Genomic DNA, 21843 nt, shown 5'->3' with positions numbered 1-21843 from the left:
TTACTGCAAGTTTATATTTGATGGTTCTAAGTGGAAGACTGTTATAGGATTAAAATTCATTTGTTGGCATGCTTCAAAGCATGCTACAGCATTGAGTTTCAGCACAACAAAAAACTAAAACCATTTTGCTGAAAGGATACTTTAAACATTGAACCTTGATTCACAGAGCAATTTTCTTAAAGTGACAACATCAGATAAATGGAAGAGAATCTAGATCATTAAAAGATATAGGATATTGAAGGTAAGAAAATCATCATATATTTCAGAATATTAGTTTTTTCTTCTCAGTCTACATGTTCTAGCATGAAAACTTGAAATGTGGAAGTAGTTAAACGTTGCTTACCTTACCTAATCAAATCAACATAGGGCCTGTTCAATAGCCTGTTATTTTAACAGCAACAGACAAATATCTATAAGCAACTAAACTATTGGGATTTGGTAGTCGCTATATTACCTTCTCACCGGCTGCTAGAATTATTAGCTGACCATCTTCAGCAGGCTTTTTGCTGCCCGACACTGGAGCTTCAAGAAAACAGCCACCCTTCTCTGTAATTGCCTGAGAAAGAAAACAAGCAAATTTCAAATTGATAGAGTAGCATTTCAGATGCAAAAATCTACTCAGTTCAGTAATAAACAAAATCATGAAGAACAAAGAATTTAAAATTAAATGTAATGACCAATTACATCTTAGTGGTTATTCATTGAGTTTAGTGTAACATCAAATGATTAATCTGATGGAAAACAGGTTGCAAATGAAACAATAGGATTGAAGTTATTGATAGTATGTTAGCTCTCAAGGATTTAGCTAGCTAGTTAAAAGAAACAGCAGGGACACCACTTACATACAAATTTTAAAAGGAGAAATTAGCTACAAGCATATTCCAAATCTGGGAACACTTAGGTATGAACTCCCCAAGTTTGGCTGGCAGTATCATCTAGGTTTTCAATTACTGGACAGGGTTTTCTCCACCATTGTGGGTTCCTTTCGGTTGAAGTTTCAAGAAGGCATTCATTCTTCCTGATCTGTTCTATTCAGAGATCATTCCTCAGCTTCCTCAACCTCAGTGACAAACTAAAGCATTACAAGCTTTGCTGGAAGTTTTTGATGTTGATCACATTGATCCAATGTCTTGATTGATCTCCTTGATGGAGGACAAGAACACAACCGAGGTACCTTTTACTACATGTTCCTCTAGATCTCTGAGTGTCATGTTTACTCAAGACTGAGCCCTTCAGAAAAATATGCTTAAATCTTTTTGAATTCTTACAGTTTTTCATCTGATGAATCATTTGTCTTCCAAAATCTTGGAGTTCGAGAGTCCAATGGAAACACTCTCAATATTAATCCAAACAAATACACTACAAATAATATTGTGATATTTAGGTGTGTCATTTGTTTGTGTATAATCAAAATTGAGAGAAGCTAGATCCAAGGGTGTTAAAATGTCTATTTGTAGGTTATCTAAGGTTTAAAATCTCGACCCATGCCGAGGTTTCGGTCCGAGACGGGAACGATACGGTTTCGGTATCGTATTGTATCATGCCGATATGATATTTTTTTTATTTATATATAGTAACTAATTAGATAAATATGTTTATTATGTATAATTTAAAAATAAGTTATATATTAATTTTATATAAATTCTCAATTATTGAACAACTTAATATTGTTAGAAAAAATAATTAAATATAATTTTCTTTTAAAAAAAATTGATCTATCAATAACTTGAATTAAAATTGATACATCATAATATGTTACCTTACTAATACTAAAAGAAGTGACATGAATCATATGGAAGCATTGGTTTTTGCAATATTATGCTTAGGTCAACTCCATAGTTCTCAACACTAAGATTAAATAATCATCCCATGACATACAATATTGATATTGATTTCTCCACGTGTCGATTTGTATGACTCGGGATGTTGGATTTAAACTAGAACCCTGAAATCGGAACGGGTACATAGAGATAAGGATAAGCATACGTCCCCAAGCTCTGGTATGATAGATCACCATATGATGCATCAGAGTTATAATAAGAAGGTTGCGAGTATGATGAACTTCGACCCGAATCAATCTCAACTAAACTCTCCCACATATCTTGATAATTATGAGCTTTCTTTTGTTTGTCACCCTTATATCGACATTGATATTGAATAACACTACTTCTAGCTCCATGATCATAATCTTGAGTTGCATGTGTGTAATCTATCTCACATGTCCATGGCTCCGGTGCTAGAGTAGGGGAGATATAATTTTTACCACTAGATGCATCACCACTGTCAACCCTTTCATGAGTACTTGCACTGTTATCAACATTACTATCCTCATTTCGAACTTCTCGTCAGACTACAGTGTCAGAAGGTGATGATATTTCATCACTGTCATCATGCTCTTGCTCATCAATTGCATCGAGTGAATTTTCTCTAATTCTCAATTGACCCATTCCCGTAAAAACAGGAGGTTTACCTTTTTCTTTCTTTTTAGTAAAAATTGCAAGAGCTTTGCCTTTGCCTTTATCTATGGACTTTGGTTAGGTTTGGGGTTGGGATGTTTGAGAACGTCTAGACTGAGATCCAGAAAATCAAAATTCTTGATCAAAGTTTCATCATCTTCTTCCTCACAGATATCTCCTCTAGCTTATATTTTTTCAATCCGTTTGAGTAAGAAATTGAGATAGTCGTGGTGGGTCTCCTGCTTCATCAAGTAATGGATTCTCAGCCCCAACAACGCTCAACCAATCCATCATTGGATCATTCTCAGTTTAGACAAATCCAATATTAAATAGGTCTACATCACCACCAGACTATTGTTCTTCATTCTCTTCTGTTATTGCTCTGAGTTGAAGACGCATATTATAATGAGCGTAGACCATCTTCTCCAAGCGACGATAAAAAAGGTGATTTCGTACTTTTGTATGAATGAGGAAGAAAGTTGACTAATTTCTTTCACAACTACTTGAAGACGTCTATGAGAGGTACTGCAATCTTTTTTAAATTTGGAGTTGATCCTCTATATTATAACCACCATTCTGTAAGATAAATAAGAACAAAATTAAAATACTATTTATATTTGCTGACAATAATTAGTAATAATTTTTACTATATTTACCTGCATCCATTTTATATCTGCATGACACTGCAATAGAATCGCTAAAAGAACCATGTCTCTCAAAATAATCGACTTTCATTATGTGTTGTTTACTTCATTAGGGGGAATATGATTAAAATGGAAATAAAATTAGCAATAATTTTACCAATTGATATCTTCTTCTCCTTTGATTATGCTTCATCAATCCTAGTCGGTTTACTAGCTTGGTCTAGAAATGCTAGTGGATTAATATCAGCAATATCAACTACATGTCTTCGTCCCATAGAAGGAAAAAAATGACCAATACCATCTTGTGTTGAAGTAATACGAACACTTGCACTCCTTCCTAATGTAATTATAGTAGTTGAGCCACTTACACTTGCACCAGGGCCACATCTATATCGTATATTTTACTCAATAGTTATATTGAGTTCGAGACACACTGAGAGCTGTTAAAAAGTCTTCGTCATTTAGAACTTCACCACGACCTTCCATTTCATCATAGATTAGTTCTTTAGAGCTTCGGCTATCAACAAGTTCACGTTGTCGTTGTTGTTTATATTTGAATGCTTTTTTGCCATCAAGTTCCTCTTTTATTGCATGACCAACTTCTTGAGAAACTTTTGGACAATTAGAAACATCCGGATATTCACAAGCAAGATGTTTTAGATGTGTGACCCCACTACCACGTCTAATCATATCGTAATGCAATATTGTCAATTGAATCGATTTTCTAATCGATGTGCGTGTCTCCAAGCTGGATCATAAGATTGTTGTTTTGCTATGATTACCTATGCATTATACAAAAATTAAGAATAATACATATTTTCAAGTAATGGTCATCATTTTATAATGTCAAGAATGTATTTATCATTGTAAATTTACAAATTAAGTATATAAACTATAAAGAGCAACTTCCTGAAATTTGAAATAATCTCCTAAAAATATTAATTCATCTTTCTCAATTTAGAATGATCAGAATTGCACAAGATTATAAGTGTTTTATTAGAAATCACAAACTTAATAGTATAAAAAACTTCTAAAATAAAGGACATGTAATATTTCCTAAACATATAAAGTAAAGACATTCTAAGACAAAAATATATATGACGAAACATTCTTGAACAAAAATATATATTTATATGTTTAGGAAGCAAGAATCATAAAAGTATAAAAATTAAATATGTTAATATTCATGGATTCAAACTTCAAATTAATTCAAAGATAAAAATTATTATCTAAAATAAATATATAAATTAACATAAAAATGTTATTTTATATATAAAAATTATACAAATTAATTAATTAATTATTTATTTAATTATTATTTGTAAAAAATATAAAATAGTAAAAATATCATAATATAAATTTAATTTATTAGATTTTTCAGAATTTTTAAAATTTTTTAAGAATATTTTAAATGAAAATTAAAATAAAAAAAAACATTAGAATATATATCTGAATTTTTATAATTTTTTTATTTTTAAATGAAATTTAAAATAATAAAAAATATTAGAATATATATCTGAATTTTTATAATTTTTTATCTGAATTTATATTATTTTTTGAATTTGTAAAAGAAATTTAAAATAATAAAAAAATTATTAAAATATCAATCAAATTTATTATAATTTTTTAAAAAGTTTTATATACAATTTAAAACATTAAAAAATAAATTTTCAAAATATTAATTAAAATTTTAATTTTAATTTTAATTATATATTTATTAGGATAATTTAATTAGGGTTTATAAAAGTCTATTTGGAATATCACACCTCCTTGGGAATTATTTAAATTAATTAAATCTAAAATTTAATTTATTTTTTAAAAACTAGGGCACGCACACAGCGTCGGATCGCAGGGTCCGGTGGCTTCAAAGGCATCATGAGACGCCTTCGACGCCGCCAGAGGCGTCTAGCAATTCCTCTGGCGCTGCTTGTGACATATCCGCAATGGGGATGCTGGCGAATAAGGGAAATCATACCTTCGGAGTGGGCGCCGCCCTTGCTACCACCTCACTGATCGATCACTCTCTGATGCCTTTTTATAGATATTTTTTTTTTACAATGATCGATTAATTGCGACAGAAGGAATCAATTTGATTCCTTCTATCGCTCGATTAATCGATCGCGCATGCTGTCACGTATAGCTCGTCTGCTGCCGGTTTGGCCAGGGAACGACAAAAATCGTCAATGACATTCTTTTCCTTGGGTTATTCCTCAACTTGGAAAGGGCACAAGTGTTATCATCCTTCATAAAAAAAAGTTTATATATTAGTAGATATTACTTACAATGAAGAAAAGTCTTACTTCATCATACCTTATCTTTAAGAGAAGAATTCCATAGTCAAAGATAAGGACAAGGATTTCTTGTTCGACCTATCATTACCCCCAATGATTATCTGAGTTCATATCAAATCCTACCTCTAAACTTGAGCTTGTGTTTGAATTTGTGCATGAAAATCCCAACTTTGTAATGGAAATATGAGACTTGACAGGCATACTAAGGAAGAAGATGATTATCCCTGAAGCAATGCAAGTCTAAGAATCCAACCCAGACCAGACTTGAGAATGAAATAACAATTTCTAATTCTTCATTAGAAGTTAAAATTGAATCTCATGTAGGTGATGAGCACTTAAATATTGCCATTGTTGTTAGGAAACCATTTATATTAGGAAAGGAACTAGAGAATGCACAAACAACCTTTATATCCTCTTGCAAACTTCCTATAATTCACTTTTTTATCGTAAAAAACAAATCTTCTTAGTTAACCTGAAGACCATTGACATCTACCACCTTATCTGAGGTATTATCCGATGAGAAATGGAGGCACTTGAGAAGAACAAAACGTGGGAATTGATGAAGTTGCTAGAAGGAAAAAAAAAATTGAAGGGTATATGGGTCAATATAGTGAAATATAAAGCAAGTGGATCAACAAAGAGATATAAGGCAAAGTTGGGAGCCAAGGGCAATACTATGGGATTGATTGTGTGGAGCATTTTGCTCCAGTTGTAAAAATAAATGTAGTTAGAATTTTAATATCATTATCAGCTAACTATAGTTGGGAGATACAATAGTTTGATATAAAAAATGCATTTTTGCACAAAATACTAGAGGAAGAAATTTATATGGAGGTCCCACAAGGATATATAAATAGTTTGGATGTATGATCGAGATGTGAATCAATGTGGCAAGGAAAACACATACACTTTCATGTTCAACAACAAGAAGGTATTATTGAAACTAATGCAGACTACTGAAATAAAGAGATACGAACAAGAAAAGGCAAAGAGTTATGCTAATAGTGAAAATTCTCTTTATATTCTGACCAAGAAAAATTTTCATTAAGAAAGCAAAGAAAGTTCTAATATATGTGCCCTTAATCAAAGAAGTCAAAAAAGTATTTGCTACCAAGGCTTCCCCGGTTCATCCATAAATCAACTTTTCTGATGTGGCTCTAGAAAAATTACCTTGTGAGCTTCCACCAATGCGTAAAATTTAGCATGCTATTGATTTTGTGTCAGGTTCACAACTACCCAATCTACTAGTCTATCAAATGAATCCAAGTGGTCACAAAAATCGAAAAGGCAGTGAATGAACTATTGTCCAAGGTTTTCATCCAAGAAAATCTAAGCCCATGTGTTGTCCTTGCATTGTTGATGATAAAAAAAGATGGTAGTTGGCGCATGTGCATCGACAATCATTCGATCAATCTCACCTTGATGATATGTTGGGTACGTTGGCTAGTTCTTGCATTTTTCAAAAATTGATTTGAAAAGTGTGTATCATCAAATATGCATAAGGCACAGAAGTGATGGAAGAAAGCTTTAAGACTAAAGATGGCCCCTATGAATGGCTTGTCATGCCTTTTGGTTTTTCCAATGCTCCTAGTACATTTATGCCCTTTATGAATCAGATACTACAACAATTTATTGAAAATTTCTTGTTGTTTACTTTGATGGTATCTTAATTTACAACAAAAGTAAAGAAGATCATCTTACTTATTTGCAACAAGCTAATGAGAATTTTTTACAAAGATAAGCTCTATATAAATTTAAAGAAATGCTCCTTTAAGACTTCATATGTGGTATTCTTGGGCTTTGTGGTATCGTCGAGTGGGTCAGAGGCGGATCCGGACAAGATAAAAACCATCCAAGAATGGTTGCTGCCCAGAACACTACAAGAAGTTAGAAGTTTTCATGTCATAGCAACATCTTATAGACAATCCATTAAAAAATTAAACACTATTATGGCCCTATAACTGATTGTATGAAGAAAGGACAGTTTGCTTGGACCAACACAGCTTCACAAGCTTTATAAGAAGTAAGAAAAAGATTGGTCAAAGCACCAATTCTTCGACTACTGGAATTGGAAGCATATTAAGTCAAGAACGGCATACTATTACATATTTTAGTGACAAGTTCAATGAGGTAAAACAATGCTATTCCACTTTATGACAAAGAATTTTATGCGGCAGTTTAAGATTTGTATTATTGGCGACACTACCTCCTTCCACAAGAGTTTGTTTTATATTCTGATCACCAAGCTCTTTACTATATCAACTCTCAGCAAAAACTAAGTAATCAGCATGGGAAATGAGTCTCTTTCTTCTATATGGTTGTACAAGTGGCGGGATTTGAACTACTCAAGAAAGACTACCCTTTGTACAAAGATTTCAACAATATATTTGCTGCTTTGATTGCTGGGCAGCACAGAGACTTCCTAGATTTTCGCTGCATAATGCTTATCTCTTTAAAGGAACTCGATTTTATTAATCGAATACTTCTCTTCATGAACAAGTGATATGGGAGTTACTTGCTGGAGAAGCAGCAGATCATTTTGGAAGTGATAAAATTATTGCAAAGGTTGAAGGTTGTTTCTATTGGCCTAGCCTTAAGAAGGATGTGACCAAGATTGTCTTTCAGTGTCACACATACCAATTATTTAAAGGGAGGAAGAAAAATATTGGTTTATATATGCCTCAACCTTTGCCACACAAGTCATGGCAACATCTTAGCATGTATTTTGTGTTTGGTTTGCCTAAAACCATCAGAGGGCATGACTTTATATTTGTGGTGGTGGATCGTTTTAAAAAATTGCTCACTTCATTCCAAACTCAAAAACTTCGGATGTTGTTCAAATTGCTAAACTTTTCTTCAAGGAAGTTGTTCGTGTTCATGGGTTGCCATTAACAATTGTTTCTAACCAAAATGTAAAGTTCCCAAGCTACTTCCGGCGAACTTTAAGGAAATTGATGAATACAAAGCTAAAGTTTTTTCTTCTTTCCACTCTCAAACAGATGGATAGATAGAGGTTGTTAACTAAAGTTTGGGTGAGTTACTTATGCTTTGTTTACTTGGGAGAGCGGATTTAAAAACTGGGGAAAGTTTTCCGCAGAGCAAATTTTATGTTGTTTACTTTATGAGGAAAGATAGATTAGTCATCCTTTCCATTGTTTACTTCTTGTTAAATAATGGACGGATGAATTCGTGAATCCGTCAGTGGATCAATTTTTAGCTTTTTTTCATCCTCCCAAAACCGGGCGGAAAGCCCACATCCGTCCTCTATCGCATCTTTGTCTCAACTACATAAGCTCACAGCACCGCACGAGACGACTGCGAGTCGCGAAGGTGGCACTGCACGAGGCGGCAACGTAGGCACACTGGATGAGGAGGTCGTGCCTTGCGTGCGCAGGTTGGCATCACGCGAGGCGGCCGCGCCTCGCGAGGGTTGGCACCTCCAGCCTCACCTTCATCAATCACCCCATCACTTGCACGCACGCCTCCTCCTATTTGCAGATCACTACTCGTCCCTCTTTTGGTAAGTTCTATCACCGCTTGCACGCACGCCCCCATCACCGCTCGCATGCACGCCTTCCTGACCTTCATCTATTGCCCACAGCGCTAGCTTCGTTGCCTTGGCCAATACCTCCATTGCTCAACAATCGAGATTGCTTTATCCCTGTTGCAGGAAGAGGATGAGAGAATTGACTCAAGAACCTTGGCTGCATCGATTCAAGATAAGTTGCGACTTGTCGCCTTGAAGGATTTTGATTACGGCTATGACGCTGTCGAGGTTAGCGAGAATTGCCTCGACAATGAGCTCCTTGCTGTGATCATCGAGGTATTCCATTCTCAGGACCAAGGCGAGAATCTCGGTGGCATTTCGGATCTGGTGGTACCGGAAGGAAACGAGGGCAGGGGCAAAAAAGGGGAGGAAGCAAGGCAGTTCTTACCATAATCATGGGAAGTGGAGAGGAATGCGGAGAGGCAATGGAGAAGGGAGAGGGGTCGAAGAGGGAGAAGAGTTGGAGATGAAGAATGAGATCATCAAATCCTTTGCCTTCTCCCCTTTGCGTTCTTTTCTTTCCTTTCCTTGGGAATTCTTTTCTCGCCCCTTTCTGTCTTTTTCTTTTCCCTTCCCTCTCCATAGGGATATTTTTCCACGATGAAATCTTTTCCCTTACTCATCCACTCCTTCAAGTAAACTGAGCATTAGTCTTCGCTGCCTGGTTGGGGATCATGTTACAACATGGGGATCAAATTCTTCCAATGGCTAAATTCACATATAATAGTTTGGCAAATAGATCTAGCGTAGCCCATTTGAAATTGTTACAGGTATGATTCCTATAAAACCCAACTGATTTGGTTCCTTTACCATTGGAGGCAAGACCAAATGTTGAAGTTGACATTTTGAGCAAAACACATACAAGATATACATGAAGAAAATTGCTCTAAGCAATGAAAGATATAAAACACACTAATTTGAAAAGAAAGATTGTTGAATTTAAGAAAAGTGATATGGTTATGGTTCGGATAAGGCCATAATAATATCGAAGAGGAGTTTATAAGAAACTTCATTCAAGGAATGTTGGATATAAAGTTTTAAAGAAAATAAGCTCTAATGCTTGTCCTTGATCTACCAACGGATATGGGTATTAGCAAGATCTTCAACATTGAGGATCTCACTTTATATTCTAGACATGAAGATGTCATGACAAGTAATGAACATAATGCTCGTTTGCCATTGATTCAAACATTGAAAGAACGATCAAATTGTGTCAAAAAGGAGGACTATCAAAAGTATCTTATCAAATAGAATGTACGACCCCTTTCTAAATGCATATAGATCACTGACGATGAATTTCAAGAGCTGAATCAACATCTTTATGAAAGATTTCACACTTTTAACTCGCCAAGGACGAATTGTTCTCACCTAGGGAGGGTCGATGGAGACAAGTGGTAATCTCCATTAAAAGTCTATAAACACATAAATAAAGATTTTAAAACTCGACTATTAATTTGGCATATCTTGGAAGATGATAAACCTACTTGTGAACTTAGGAAATGATTTAAGGTTCATTAATTTTAGAGGGTTAAGTCAAAAGTCAAAAACCAATTTTAAAAGTCCGGCATTAAATGTCCAACAATTCTAATATGCTTTAACTTCTCATGTTTGAAAAATTATAGCATCTTTATAAGTCTTTTACGTTTCATATATGTCTTTATGAGTCCTTTTATGTTTTTAATGAGTCCATCTACTAATATTTATGTTTCCTATGTGTCTTTATGAGTCCATTGTGTTTTCGATGAGTCCACTATTATGACCCTTGGATATGGATCGCATAATGGAATGATTTACTTGCTGATCGACAGAATCAATCTTTGTTTTCTTGATTTTACAACCTTCATGACCTATGGTTGTAAGGATAATTTGAGGTTCATTGGAATTAGAAAACCTCTCGATCTAGAGGTTTGATTTTTTTTTTTTAACTCAATCATAATCTTTATTGCATCATGTTAGCAATTTAAATACAACTATTGGCATTCCTTCAAGAAGGAAGAAAACTAATACTGAATAAGAAAAAATTATTCTTACTAAATAAAAAATACTAGACTCAATTCTACTTAAAATAAAAAGATACTCTATTCAAATAAAATCAATTAACTAGAATCAATTATCTTGATATGTATCATTCTTTCTATTTGCTCCAGATTCTTGTTTGTTGCATGTGCTTGCTCACAAATCCATAACATCACTCCCTAAAAAAACAAGTTTGTCCGCAAACACTAATGATGGGTCATTGTTCCATGATAGCTACCGCATCTTCCTATGAAGCCTCGACAAGGGATAAGTCCTCCCAATGAACCAGAATTTAGGAGCGTCCATGGTGTGAGAAATAGTCAAGAACAACCTAAGGAGAGAGAATGTAATCTTCCTGATGTATGGATGGAAGAGTGGGGAAGCTAGGGATGTTGCCATGATTTCTTCAAAGCTGACATAAGAAAAACTAGGTGAAGCTTTGTGCGATCTAGAAATTGGAGCTTGTAAGCAACGTCGCCCACGCCGCCAATGATTTTAAAAGGTCCATAAATGGTTCTTAGATGTCAAACTACATTGACGATAAGGCTAAAGCTTTAACAATACCATATCTTCCATCTCAAATTGTATGTCCCGATGGGATGAATCATATTGAAGCTTCATGCGATTTTGGGCAACAAGAAGGTGTTCATGTAGATTCTTCAGAAGTTATTCTCAAGTCTAGAGCTCCTGATCCACTAATTCAATACGAGCAGTGCCAGCCAAATATGATAACAGGCAGGGAGGTGATCGGCCGTACACGACCTCGAAGGGGGGTGGCTTTGAGGGACGTGTAATAGCTAGTATTGTAACAAAATTCTACACAAGAGAGCCAATATACGCAAATTATGGCTTCGGTTTGGCCATCCCATTACGGATGGTAAGCGGACGATAAAGAAAGTTGTGTTGCACTGAGGTGAAATAGCTCTTGCTAGAAAGAACTAGTGAAGGTTGCATCAAGGTCGCTGACAATTGTTTCTCGGAGACCGTGAAGCTTAAAATATTATCAAAGAAAACTCGAGTCACCTTCATGTAAGGGTGTGATAATGGTATGAAATGAGCATACTTAGAGAAGCGATCTACAACCACAAACAATATAAGTTTGCCTTGAGATAGCGACAGCCCATCAATAAAATTCATGGAGATGTCAGATCACACTTGGTGAGGAACGGGCAAGGATTGTAATAAACTTACAGGTTTCAAATGCTCCACTTTATTTCATTGGCAAAATAGACATTCCCGCACAAATGTGTGAACATGTCATTCCATTGTAGGCTAGTAGATCTCGTGTAATTAAGTATAACGTCTTCTGATATCCTTCGTGAAACTCATTATGTATCATGACTAGTATTCTAGAAGTGATAAAAGATGTAGCAGGGAAATAAATTCTACCCTTGAAGAATAGAAGCCCATCCTTGTATTCTATGCAACCCTCGCCTTGTTGTGACATATGAATAAGGTGTTGAGTTTCTAGGAAAGTGGAGTATTCAGTTTGGATGTCCTCTGTTAAGATCAATTAGGGCATGGAAATGGCGGTCGACTATCCATTATTATCATCATGACGTGAAAGTGCATCTACTGCCATATTGTTTCGGCTTGCTCGATATTTGATGAGAAAGTCAAACCCAGAAGTTTACTAATCCAGTTTTATTAAGGCGAGAGCTTATCAAGACAAAAAAAAAAGGGTAAGAGCTTATCTTGAAAATAGCAAAAATAAAAGCAAGAAGGGGGTGGAAGAACTAAAAGAAGAGAGGGTAGAAGTAAATATAGGTGTTTGATGTAGAGGATGATGATTGTCAAGTCGAGGGAGATTATTCTAAAAAGAAGTCAAAGCACCTCGGGACTATTGATAAATGGACATCCGCAATCAATCCAACAAAGGCAAGACAGCAAAACATAAATAATGCATTGAAGTTAAAATTTACAAATGATGTGCATGAGTACCTTGCAAAATGAATTTATAAGGCGGGAATTCCATTTACTTATGAATTTATAAGTAGTAATTCATAAATTATGTTATCTATCATTTATTTTTATTAGTTTTTAATAATTTTCTAATTATTTAGATATATACTAAGAAGACAAATAGGTTCGAGACATCAAGATTGAATGATCTTGTATATGTCAAATTCAACATCAATCTTATGAAGAAGAGTAAAAGAGAAATGGGAGGAGATTGGGTTCTATCCTCTCAAACTAGTGAAGCTCAAGTTTGGCTTATTGATGGTGATGATGGATGAAGATGAGGTCGAGACGGATTCAGGACTTAAGAATGGTGGTGAAGGCCTCGGGGCGGATGAAGTGCTACAACCAAAGAGAAGCACAAGGAACATCCCCATTAGAGAACTTGATGAGGATTTAGATATATCAGGGGAGGAGAATGAAGAAGATGTTGATTTTGAGTCCGATGATGAGAGGATTATGGATGTAGTTGATGGTGCATGTGTAGATGATTTAAAAGGTTAGTTATGTTTAGTCTAGTCCTTGTTGGCTGGTTGCCATATTGGATTAAAACTTTGAATTTTAAACTTAGGCTTTTGATAAAAGTAATGATATTACTTTTTTAGTATTAATATGGTAATAAATTTTTATTAATTATCTTGTTAGTTGTATTTATATAGTTATTTATACTTTAAATAAATTATATTGTATTGTATGAAGCAGATTTATTCATAAACATCATAAAGAATAATGACTATTTATAATATTATGTATAAAAAATAGTAATTGCAGCCAAGGCAATCACTAACCGCCTCGCCACCACTTACCGTGATTTTTAACACTAAGTATAAGAATTCATGGTTCATAAATTTTAGGAGGCATTACTGGTGCAAAATCATATTTTAAGGAGGATAATGTTGGGATAAGGGGAGTCTTAATTTTTAAGAACTACCTTACAACAACAATCAAATCTTATCCCACTAGATAGGGTCGACCCTCAAGTCCGAATAAAGGAGGGTTGTATTAGGTTGTCAGTCAGCGTTAAACTATGACAAATATTTAATAAATAGGTCCATTAAGAAGAATTACCTTGACGAAAAAAATTCACCTAGGCTTAAGGCAACTGATTTCTTAAAGGGGAGAGGCACTTCTATTAAGGTGAATATTGAAACAAAAGGGAGAAACTACCTTGTGAACTAGAGTGTAAAGGTTGATGCATAAAATTGGTATATAATTTACATGTGGGTTTTTTCATTTGAGGATATTATCAATATTTGATATATAGTTTAAAGGTTGAAACTTGTTCGAAGAGTAAGGGGGACAGAAAATTTAAGGTTGAATTTTTGCTTATCAAGAAGGACTTGATTGCATGTGTTCTTTTATATTTTGATCTAGTATCAAGTAATCACAACAAGTTGTATACTTGTATGTTCCCAGTACCCAATCTTGTTAACATATAGTTAGTATCATGAAGAATTCACGGCTGAATTTTGATACTTTGTGATTTTATAGGTGTTTTTACAATTACATCATCTTATTAGTGGTGTTTTGATCAAATACAACTAGTATCATGTTGTTGTTAGTAGTACAATGATCAAATATAACTAGTATCATGTGATTTGAGCATGGGAATCAACTTTCAAAGGGGGAGTTTAATCTTTCTTTAGTGAAAAGGAAAAAATGGAATTATGTTCAATGATGATGTGTTTTTGATGTATCATAGGGGGAGAGATACCGGGAGAAGTGAGAGGTTTAAGCCCCTTCACTTAAGTTCGACATTAATTTAAGGGGAGAAGTAAGAAGTAAGAAGTTGGGACTCTTTAAGCTATGATCAATAAGTTTGGAATCTTCACTCAATTGAAAAGGGGAAGAAATGAATTTCAAAAAGGGAACAAGAATCTTCACTCAGTTGCAAAGGGAAAGAAGTGAGAAATTTCAAGAGGGGGAGAAGATGGAGGTTTAAGGTCAATTTATTCAAATTAAGAGGAAAGTCAAAATTAATTCAAGAAGGGATAGAAAATTGAAAATTAGTAACTTCTTATCTGACAAGTGTTGAAATGTGTAGCCAAGTATAAAAGTTATTTGAACGTGACCCAACTTAAATGGTGGTCAAACATCTAAAAGAGAGACTATTGGTGCAATCATGCTCTTAAACATGAGGTTTTGATGTATTAAGCAAAAGTTTAAGGACTATATTGTGTTCATTGATGTGGTCTATCAATTGTATAGGTGCATGTTACTTGAGGTTGAGATTGCAAGCGTAATGGATAAAATATAATTGGGTCATGATCGATCGGATATTTGGCGATCCGAAAAGTCCAAATAGATTGAAAATCAGATACTTACAAGTGAAAGTCACAAAACCGAATGCTTGGAAAGTGAAAGGCCCGACAAGTCGTAATTGATTCGATGCATAGCAAGTGGAAGTCCTAGCAGATTGAGGTAATCAGATGCTTGGTAAATCAAAGTAAGTTAACCAAATGCTTAGCAGATAAGAAAGTCTCAAAAATAAGCTTTCTTGCACATAAAATTCCTCATGCGCAGCCTTTTTGCAAGTGCACTTTCTTGCACATAAATGTAATCAAGTGACAGTTGACTAGGGGTATGATATAGTTGACTAATCACTTGCTAGAAAGCAAAATGTAGGTTGAAGAAAGGGTGAATTGATTGTATATAAATATGGGAAAAGGAGCATTGGGAAAACTACTGAAAGTGCTTATTCTCTCTCTCACTCTTTCTTTAGTATTGTTATGCTCTAATTGTTTTCATTCTAGTAACTCTTATCATACTGCATTTCCTTTGTATAAGAGAAGTGTAAGAGGTTTCTCTACCTCTAAAAATTTTCCAATAAGGAGAAATTTAGTTTTTTGCGAGGAGTGACTCATCGACTAGTCATAAGCCATGGAGTAGGAATTAGGGGTCTGAACCACATAAAACCCTAGTCTTAACGTGGCTTACTTATGTCCTTCATTTGTATTTTGTTTTTTGTTGCGTACAAATTTAAATTATAAACCTAAGCCAGCAACCAAAAGCAATCACTTATTCAACCCCAGCCCCCAACCTCACTAACGATCCAACATGCATCTCACTCACAGTTTACAACATTGAGAATATTTCGCTTTCATATTGCTCTATCCTCAATGTTTAATAGACTTGAATTTCCATTGAGTTTATTGCTCATAGTAAACATCCAAAATCCTTGAATTGAATTGTAGTATTCAAGGAATGACTCATTAACGAATCATAGGTTATGGAATAGGAATTGGAATTCCAAACCACGTAAAATCTTAGTCTTAGCAATGCTTACTTATGTCTTTCATTTGTATTTTGTTTTTTGTTGCGTACGAATTAGAATTGTAGGCTTGAGAAAGCAATCAGAAGCGATTGACTATTCCCTCTAGCCTCAACGATGATTCAACATGCATCTCACTCGAAATTAACAGCATTGGAAATATTTTGTTTTCATATTGCTCTATCCTCTGTATTTTATACACTTGAATTTCCATTGGATTTATTGCTCATAGTAAACTCCTAAAATCATTGAATTGTATTGTAATGTTCAATATCAATTCTATTGTCATACAAAATTCAAGGACAAATGCGATTGGCATGACACATGAGTCTCATAATTTACACTACTTGAAAGCGCTTTTTATCGTCTTTTTCTCTTTGATGGCCTTATCACTACTTTAAATTCACACTCATCTTAGTCATCCTAATCTTTACAATTTAAAATATATGATTATGTAGTTAGGCTAATCTCAAGGCTCTTTAGCATGAATCATGTTAATTAGAAAACATAATAGGTCTTTATTCCCTAATAGTGGTCTATAAGGGAGCATCAACACCTTCTTTTACTTCATTCTTAGCTAGGTTCAGTTTATAAAAGTGGTATTGTCTCACTGTTCTGGTTACCATTAATATAAAAGTTCTTCTTATAATCTTTTCATGAGATTTTTCATTTGTGTGTGATAGTTATCCTTGTACTTCATCAATTTCATCCTAATCACTTGTGAGTTTGGAGTTCAATTATGGTGTTGCATCACAAGGTCACCAATTGCCTGTTAAAAAGGAACTAAAATAACTACTATAAGTTAACAAAGCACACTAATCCACAGCGCACAATCAAGAGCAAAGAAAGAGGAAACTACAAATAACTAAAACAAGAAAGTTAACAGAATAAACCTCACTGATTTTTGATGAAGTATCTGCGTCAACTGTAGACATATCTATGTATCCTTTTCCTGTGGAGATTTGCTCAAGCACCCCATCTTTGTCAAAGACAACCTGAAAATAATATAAAGAAATTGGTAATAACAAAACTTAGAGATGGTACACAAAGTTAATTTAGTTACTCACTAACCGAGAGAGCTGCAATAGGATCAGATAGCATGGCAAATGTGTACTTGCACTTGTTAACAACAAGTGCAGGAGTCTTCCCAATAGAAGCACCTTTCGCCACTAGCTCCTCACACTGAAGTTGTTAGCAAAGTGAAAAGTTAGACAAATCTCAAGGAGGTATTATAGGTTCACATAGTCAAGCCAACTAAAAGATGAATTAATCTTGTTGGTAATATAAAAAGGAGAAAGAAGCTAATACAAAAAATCAACTATAGGCAATTTTTATTTTTAAAATTATGAAATAGTTAATTCGAAAGGATTGAACTAAAAAGAAGTGCAATTGTCACATCCTCAAATCAAAAGCTAAATTAGAATGGTTTTATGAGGGGTTTCACAAATCAATGTGATTTCTAACTTATATTTTCTCATATAAATGTCCTAGATTGATGAAACGATACACTAAACTACAAACTCAAATTTACCAATACAGACAAAGGTATTAGAAAGTGGTTTCAAGTGTATGTCAATCAGCCCTGCATAGTGCATATGAGATAATAGGTGGTCAATTAAAATATATATAACTCATACAATGTAAACATATATATAACTATGAAGAATAGGTCATATCTAGTAGTCATATGCTTATAATTCATATTATTTATCACTTGCAAAATAAATATTTCATATAATACTTACAACTTAGTATGTCACCAGAATCACATAAATCTTCTTTATTGTCATTAAATTCTTCATTATAAAATTAACCAAAATAGTTTTCCTTTTTCACGCATAGACAGCCCGCTTAACCCATATAGGCTCTTGCTTGGCTCATTTCAGCACTTCAACCACAAAAAGAGACAACATAACTTACATGTGATCTTGTCAGTTGTCTAAAATGCGTAGGCTGCTAAACCACTTAAACAAACCACCTAGCCCGCATTGCTTTCATAAAGCAGTGGCATAGGCTGCATTTTAAAACAATAATAAATATTATCAAGATGCAATTCTTGTTGCTGCCAATTGTTAGCACTGATTAACAATCACCCACACATAGTAAAAGAAAGAAACAAGAACTAGTGGAAGATGAAGGTGTAAGATCAAAAATAAACTATATCAAAGATTGAAAGGATTATCAAGCTTGTAGATGTTGATTGTCACACGAAGAACAGTTATTGATATTGATATGCTTTAAAATATAATTTGCAGCCTTTCTGCCCATATGTCAACATCAACAGCCTTATTTAACATGGGGGTTCATAACGTTGACCATATTATCTTTTCCAATGCTTTATTTCAAGACGCTCTCCTTCTTCTTAATCCTTCCCTTCTCTCTTTCTCTCTCGTGGTTGTTGTTGTCTCTGCCCACATCGGCATAGCTGAGTTGGTACTCAAGTAGTAGATTTGTATCACATCATTCCCTCAGGGAATAAGTTCCTCCTATCTAGGAGGCCGCTCAGTGAGGTGATTTACCTCCCTTCCATAAAGCCTTGGGACAGGTAGTGGATGGACGCCTTGGGTGATCGTTATCACCTGTTTGTATCACGTGGTTGTTGTTGTCTCTTCTTTATCCTATCCATCTTTCTCCCCCTCTTCCTAAATGATGTCAATCGAAGGCCAAAGCCATAATGATTTTGTCTCAACTAGCTACTGGGGCTCAACACCAGAATTTAAAGTAGACATTTTTAAAATAATATCGAATATGTTGAGTTGCAATAAGATTCATTGGCATCATCTAGAAGTTCAGGGATGGGAATAGTCAGAAAGGTCTCTGACGAGCACCTGGTCATTAAGGTCGGATCAGTCGAGCACAAATTTGATTGAAACTAGTTGAGTCAGCAAGTCAGGACAGCCTCTGAAGGCCTTGCTCCTGCACCCTTGGAAGGGTGCGCCGTCCATTGGACTCCAAAGCGCTCGCCTTTCAAAACCCCACATAATCTCCATCTCATATAAAGTCCCTCTTCAAGGACAGACAATAATTAACAACCCTAACTGCTATTCGTAAATCCAAAAAAAAAAAAGCAAATTTCTACAGATAGAAGGATGATCGAGGAACTAGAAAGGGAAGGTAGGATGAAGAAGAAGAAGAAGGAGAGAGAGAGAGAGAGAGATCGACCTTGGAGAGTGTCCGATTCCAGACGGTGACACTGTATCCGTGACGGAGGAGGTTGACAGCCATGGCTTTGCCCATGATTCCTAGACCCAGGAATCCCACCTCCATTCTTGACTATCGTCTTCCTCCCTGCTCTGCCTCGAATCTCGACTTCACCCAATCAACCGGATCCACTGAAACTCACGCAGGCCGCTTTGTTTCTTCGTGGTTAGCGGATAGCAGTAAGATGTGATAAAAGCCATATTTATGGAATCGATTCGTCATTGCGATAGCAGCCACTGGATGATTGACAGTTGGCCAAAGCCACCGGCGAAGCGGACAAGGCGTGGGCCCGCTGCATGGCTACACTTGGAAATAAAAATGGAGGCCGGCCGAATAAGGGATCTGGATCTCCTCCTCAATCAATCAGCGAAGGAACAAACTGCCAAATCATCTTGAAACATGACACCCATACAAGCAATTTACACGATCTTAACATTTTATGGCTGTAACATGACACCCAAAATGTAAACTTTGATTTATTGATTTACTCTTTTTTTTTTTTTAATTGTATAGAATAGTCATAGGAATCGCTAACAGATTTCATCTTTTATAAAAGAGCTGTGATACTCATCTAGAATTTTCATCTAGAAAATTCATCTAGATAGACACATAAATGATGGGATCCACCATTTCACTTTTTGTGAGCCCATCATTTATGTGTCTATCTAGATGAATTTTCTAGATGAAAATTCTAGATGAATATCATTTCTCTTTATAAAATAGGCAGAATAATATGAATAAATTAAAATTTTATTTTCTAAAAAAATAATATCAAAATTTTTATAAATCAAAATAACCAAAAATAACTAAGCCACAAGAGCATCTACAATCACATGAATAATAATAGCTAAATTTTATCCCACTTATGTAGGTATATTATATATATTATTTTATATTGTATAACACACATTTTACTGTATTCATTGTCTATGATCTATACGTTCACACCCTTAATTATGTTAATTTCAACATAATTGTTATTTTACGTCCAAAGATCTACTCGATTTTTATTTTCATTTTCAGGAACAGTTTGGAGCGATAAAAAATTCAAAAGATACAAAAGAAGACTTTCAGAGTTAAATTGTACTTGGTCAAGCCCTGAGGCATGGCCAGGAGGAGCCCTAGAAAGAGGTCATGCCAAATAACACTGCCAAGGAACCAAAAAAGTCACTGGTCGTGTCAAATGACACGGCCAGGAAGAAAAATCAGCACCAGACAAGGCACAGCTGTGTCTTAAAGCACGACCAAGAGCTAACTTGTGTAGATTTCTAGAGCAGAAATACACTAGGTCGTGTCCTGGGGCACGACCATGTCTCCACAAAACCAAATAATGCAGATTTGAAGAACTAGCCATACTAAATAGCACGACCCAGGAAAGAAAACAGAGTAGCCTCTGCTCTGGTTGTTCCTGTAGGGGATCGGTGCCTGGCTTGAAGGGGGGTTGGATAGACGGCGCTCCCAAATCGATCGCTTCTCCTACGATGTTAGCTTGCGCAGCGGAATACAAACAAAACAAACAAGCTAAAGGATAAAACTATGAAAGGAAATGCAAACCGCTAACACGTTCATTTAACGTGGTTCGGAGATTAGGACTCCTACTCCACGGCGTGTCCTTGAGGTGGACGATCCCGATCCGTCGGTAGATTAGCCCCCGGCAAACTCCAGCTATCCCAAGTAGCTCCTCGTGGGTGGAGAAACCTCACCACAACACTCACAAACACTTGAGAACAAGTAGACTACTAATTAGGGTTTACCACCACTAATTTCGTAAGAGATAACCAAGTTTCCAAGCCTTGGTTATATAGGTCGTGGATTAAAAACCCCGCCTACCAGTCGACTGCCAAAACATGCAGTCGACTGCCCTCTGTGGAAATTCGACCGTTACATCCCAACGGCTGGATACTAATCGACTGCTAAAACTAGCAGTCGACTGCTCCACATTGACCGAACGAATAGAAGCATTCTGTTCACTCCCAATCGACTGCCCTGGTCGACTGCACCAGTCAACTGCTAAAACATGTAGTCGACTGCTACAGTAACGCTACAGTAAAACCCTTTTACTCCGAGTACAATCTCTCGTGCACTCGTACCCTCACCCTTATGACTCACTTGACGCTTCTTTGCAGTCTTTACCTCTTGCCTTCAAGCCTACTTCCTTTGGCTCTCGTCCCTCGGATGCATTCTCCCCACGGCTCGTCCCCAATTCCATCCTTCGCGTATGCCTCGAAGTCGCTTCCCTCGGCCCTTGTCCTCGCTGCCTTGTCCACGGTTCCTCGGATGCTCCATCCTTCACCGGACCCGAAGCCATCAACCTGAGTCACATGTGTATCCTGCATACCTGCACACTCACATACACATATCAAATACAAGGGTGAACCTAACTTATGTTGGTGCGGGAAGCATCCGACGATCGAACCTATGTTTTGATTATGTCAAAGAGTTCAAAGTTAAGGTGTTT

The 21843-nt window shown here is 35.6% G+C and overlaps 1 protein-coding gene across 1 annotated transcript in view; it reads right to left on the bottom strand.

The window, feature by feature from the left end:
- The window catches only part of LOC121969928 (glyoxylate/succinic semialdehyde reductase 1-like), a 31293-nt gene extending 11714 nt beyond the window's left edge, over positions 1-19579 (bottom strand). The window contains exons 1-4 of the mRNA XM_042520250.1: positions 19347-19579; positions 17256-17366; positions 17078-17179; positions 455-556 (exon numbers count right to left, since the gene is read on the bottom strand). Coding sequence (XP_042376184.1) covers positions 455-556; positions 17078-17179; positions 17256-17366; positions 19347-19451 — 420 coding nt within the window. The 5' untranslated portion in view covers positions 19452-19579. The remainder of the gene's footprint in view (positions 1-454; positions 557-17077; positions 17180-17255; positions 17367-19346) is intronic.
- Positions 19580-21843: the final 2264 nt, after the last annotated feature.

The sequence above is a fragment of the Zingiber officinale genome, chromosome 4A (assembly GCF_018446385.1).
Source record: "Zingiber officinale cultivar Zhangliang chromosome 4A, Zo_v1.1, whole genome shotgun sequence".
Lineage (NCBI taxonomy): Eukaryota > Viridiplantae > Streptophyta > Magnoliopsida > Zingiberales > Zingiberaceae > Zingiber > Zingiber officinale.
Note: the sequence above shows the minus strand (reverse complement) of the source record. Positions and strands in the feature narration are given on the sequence as shown.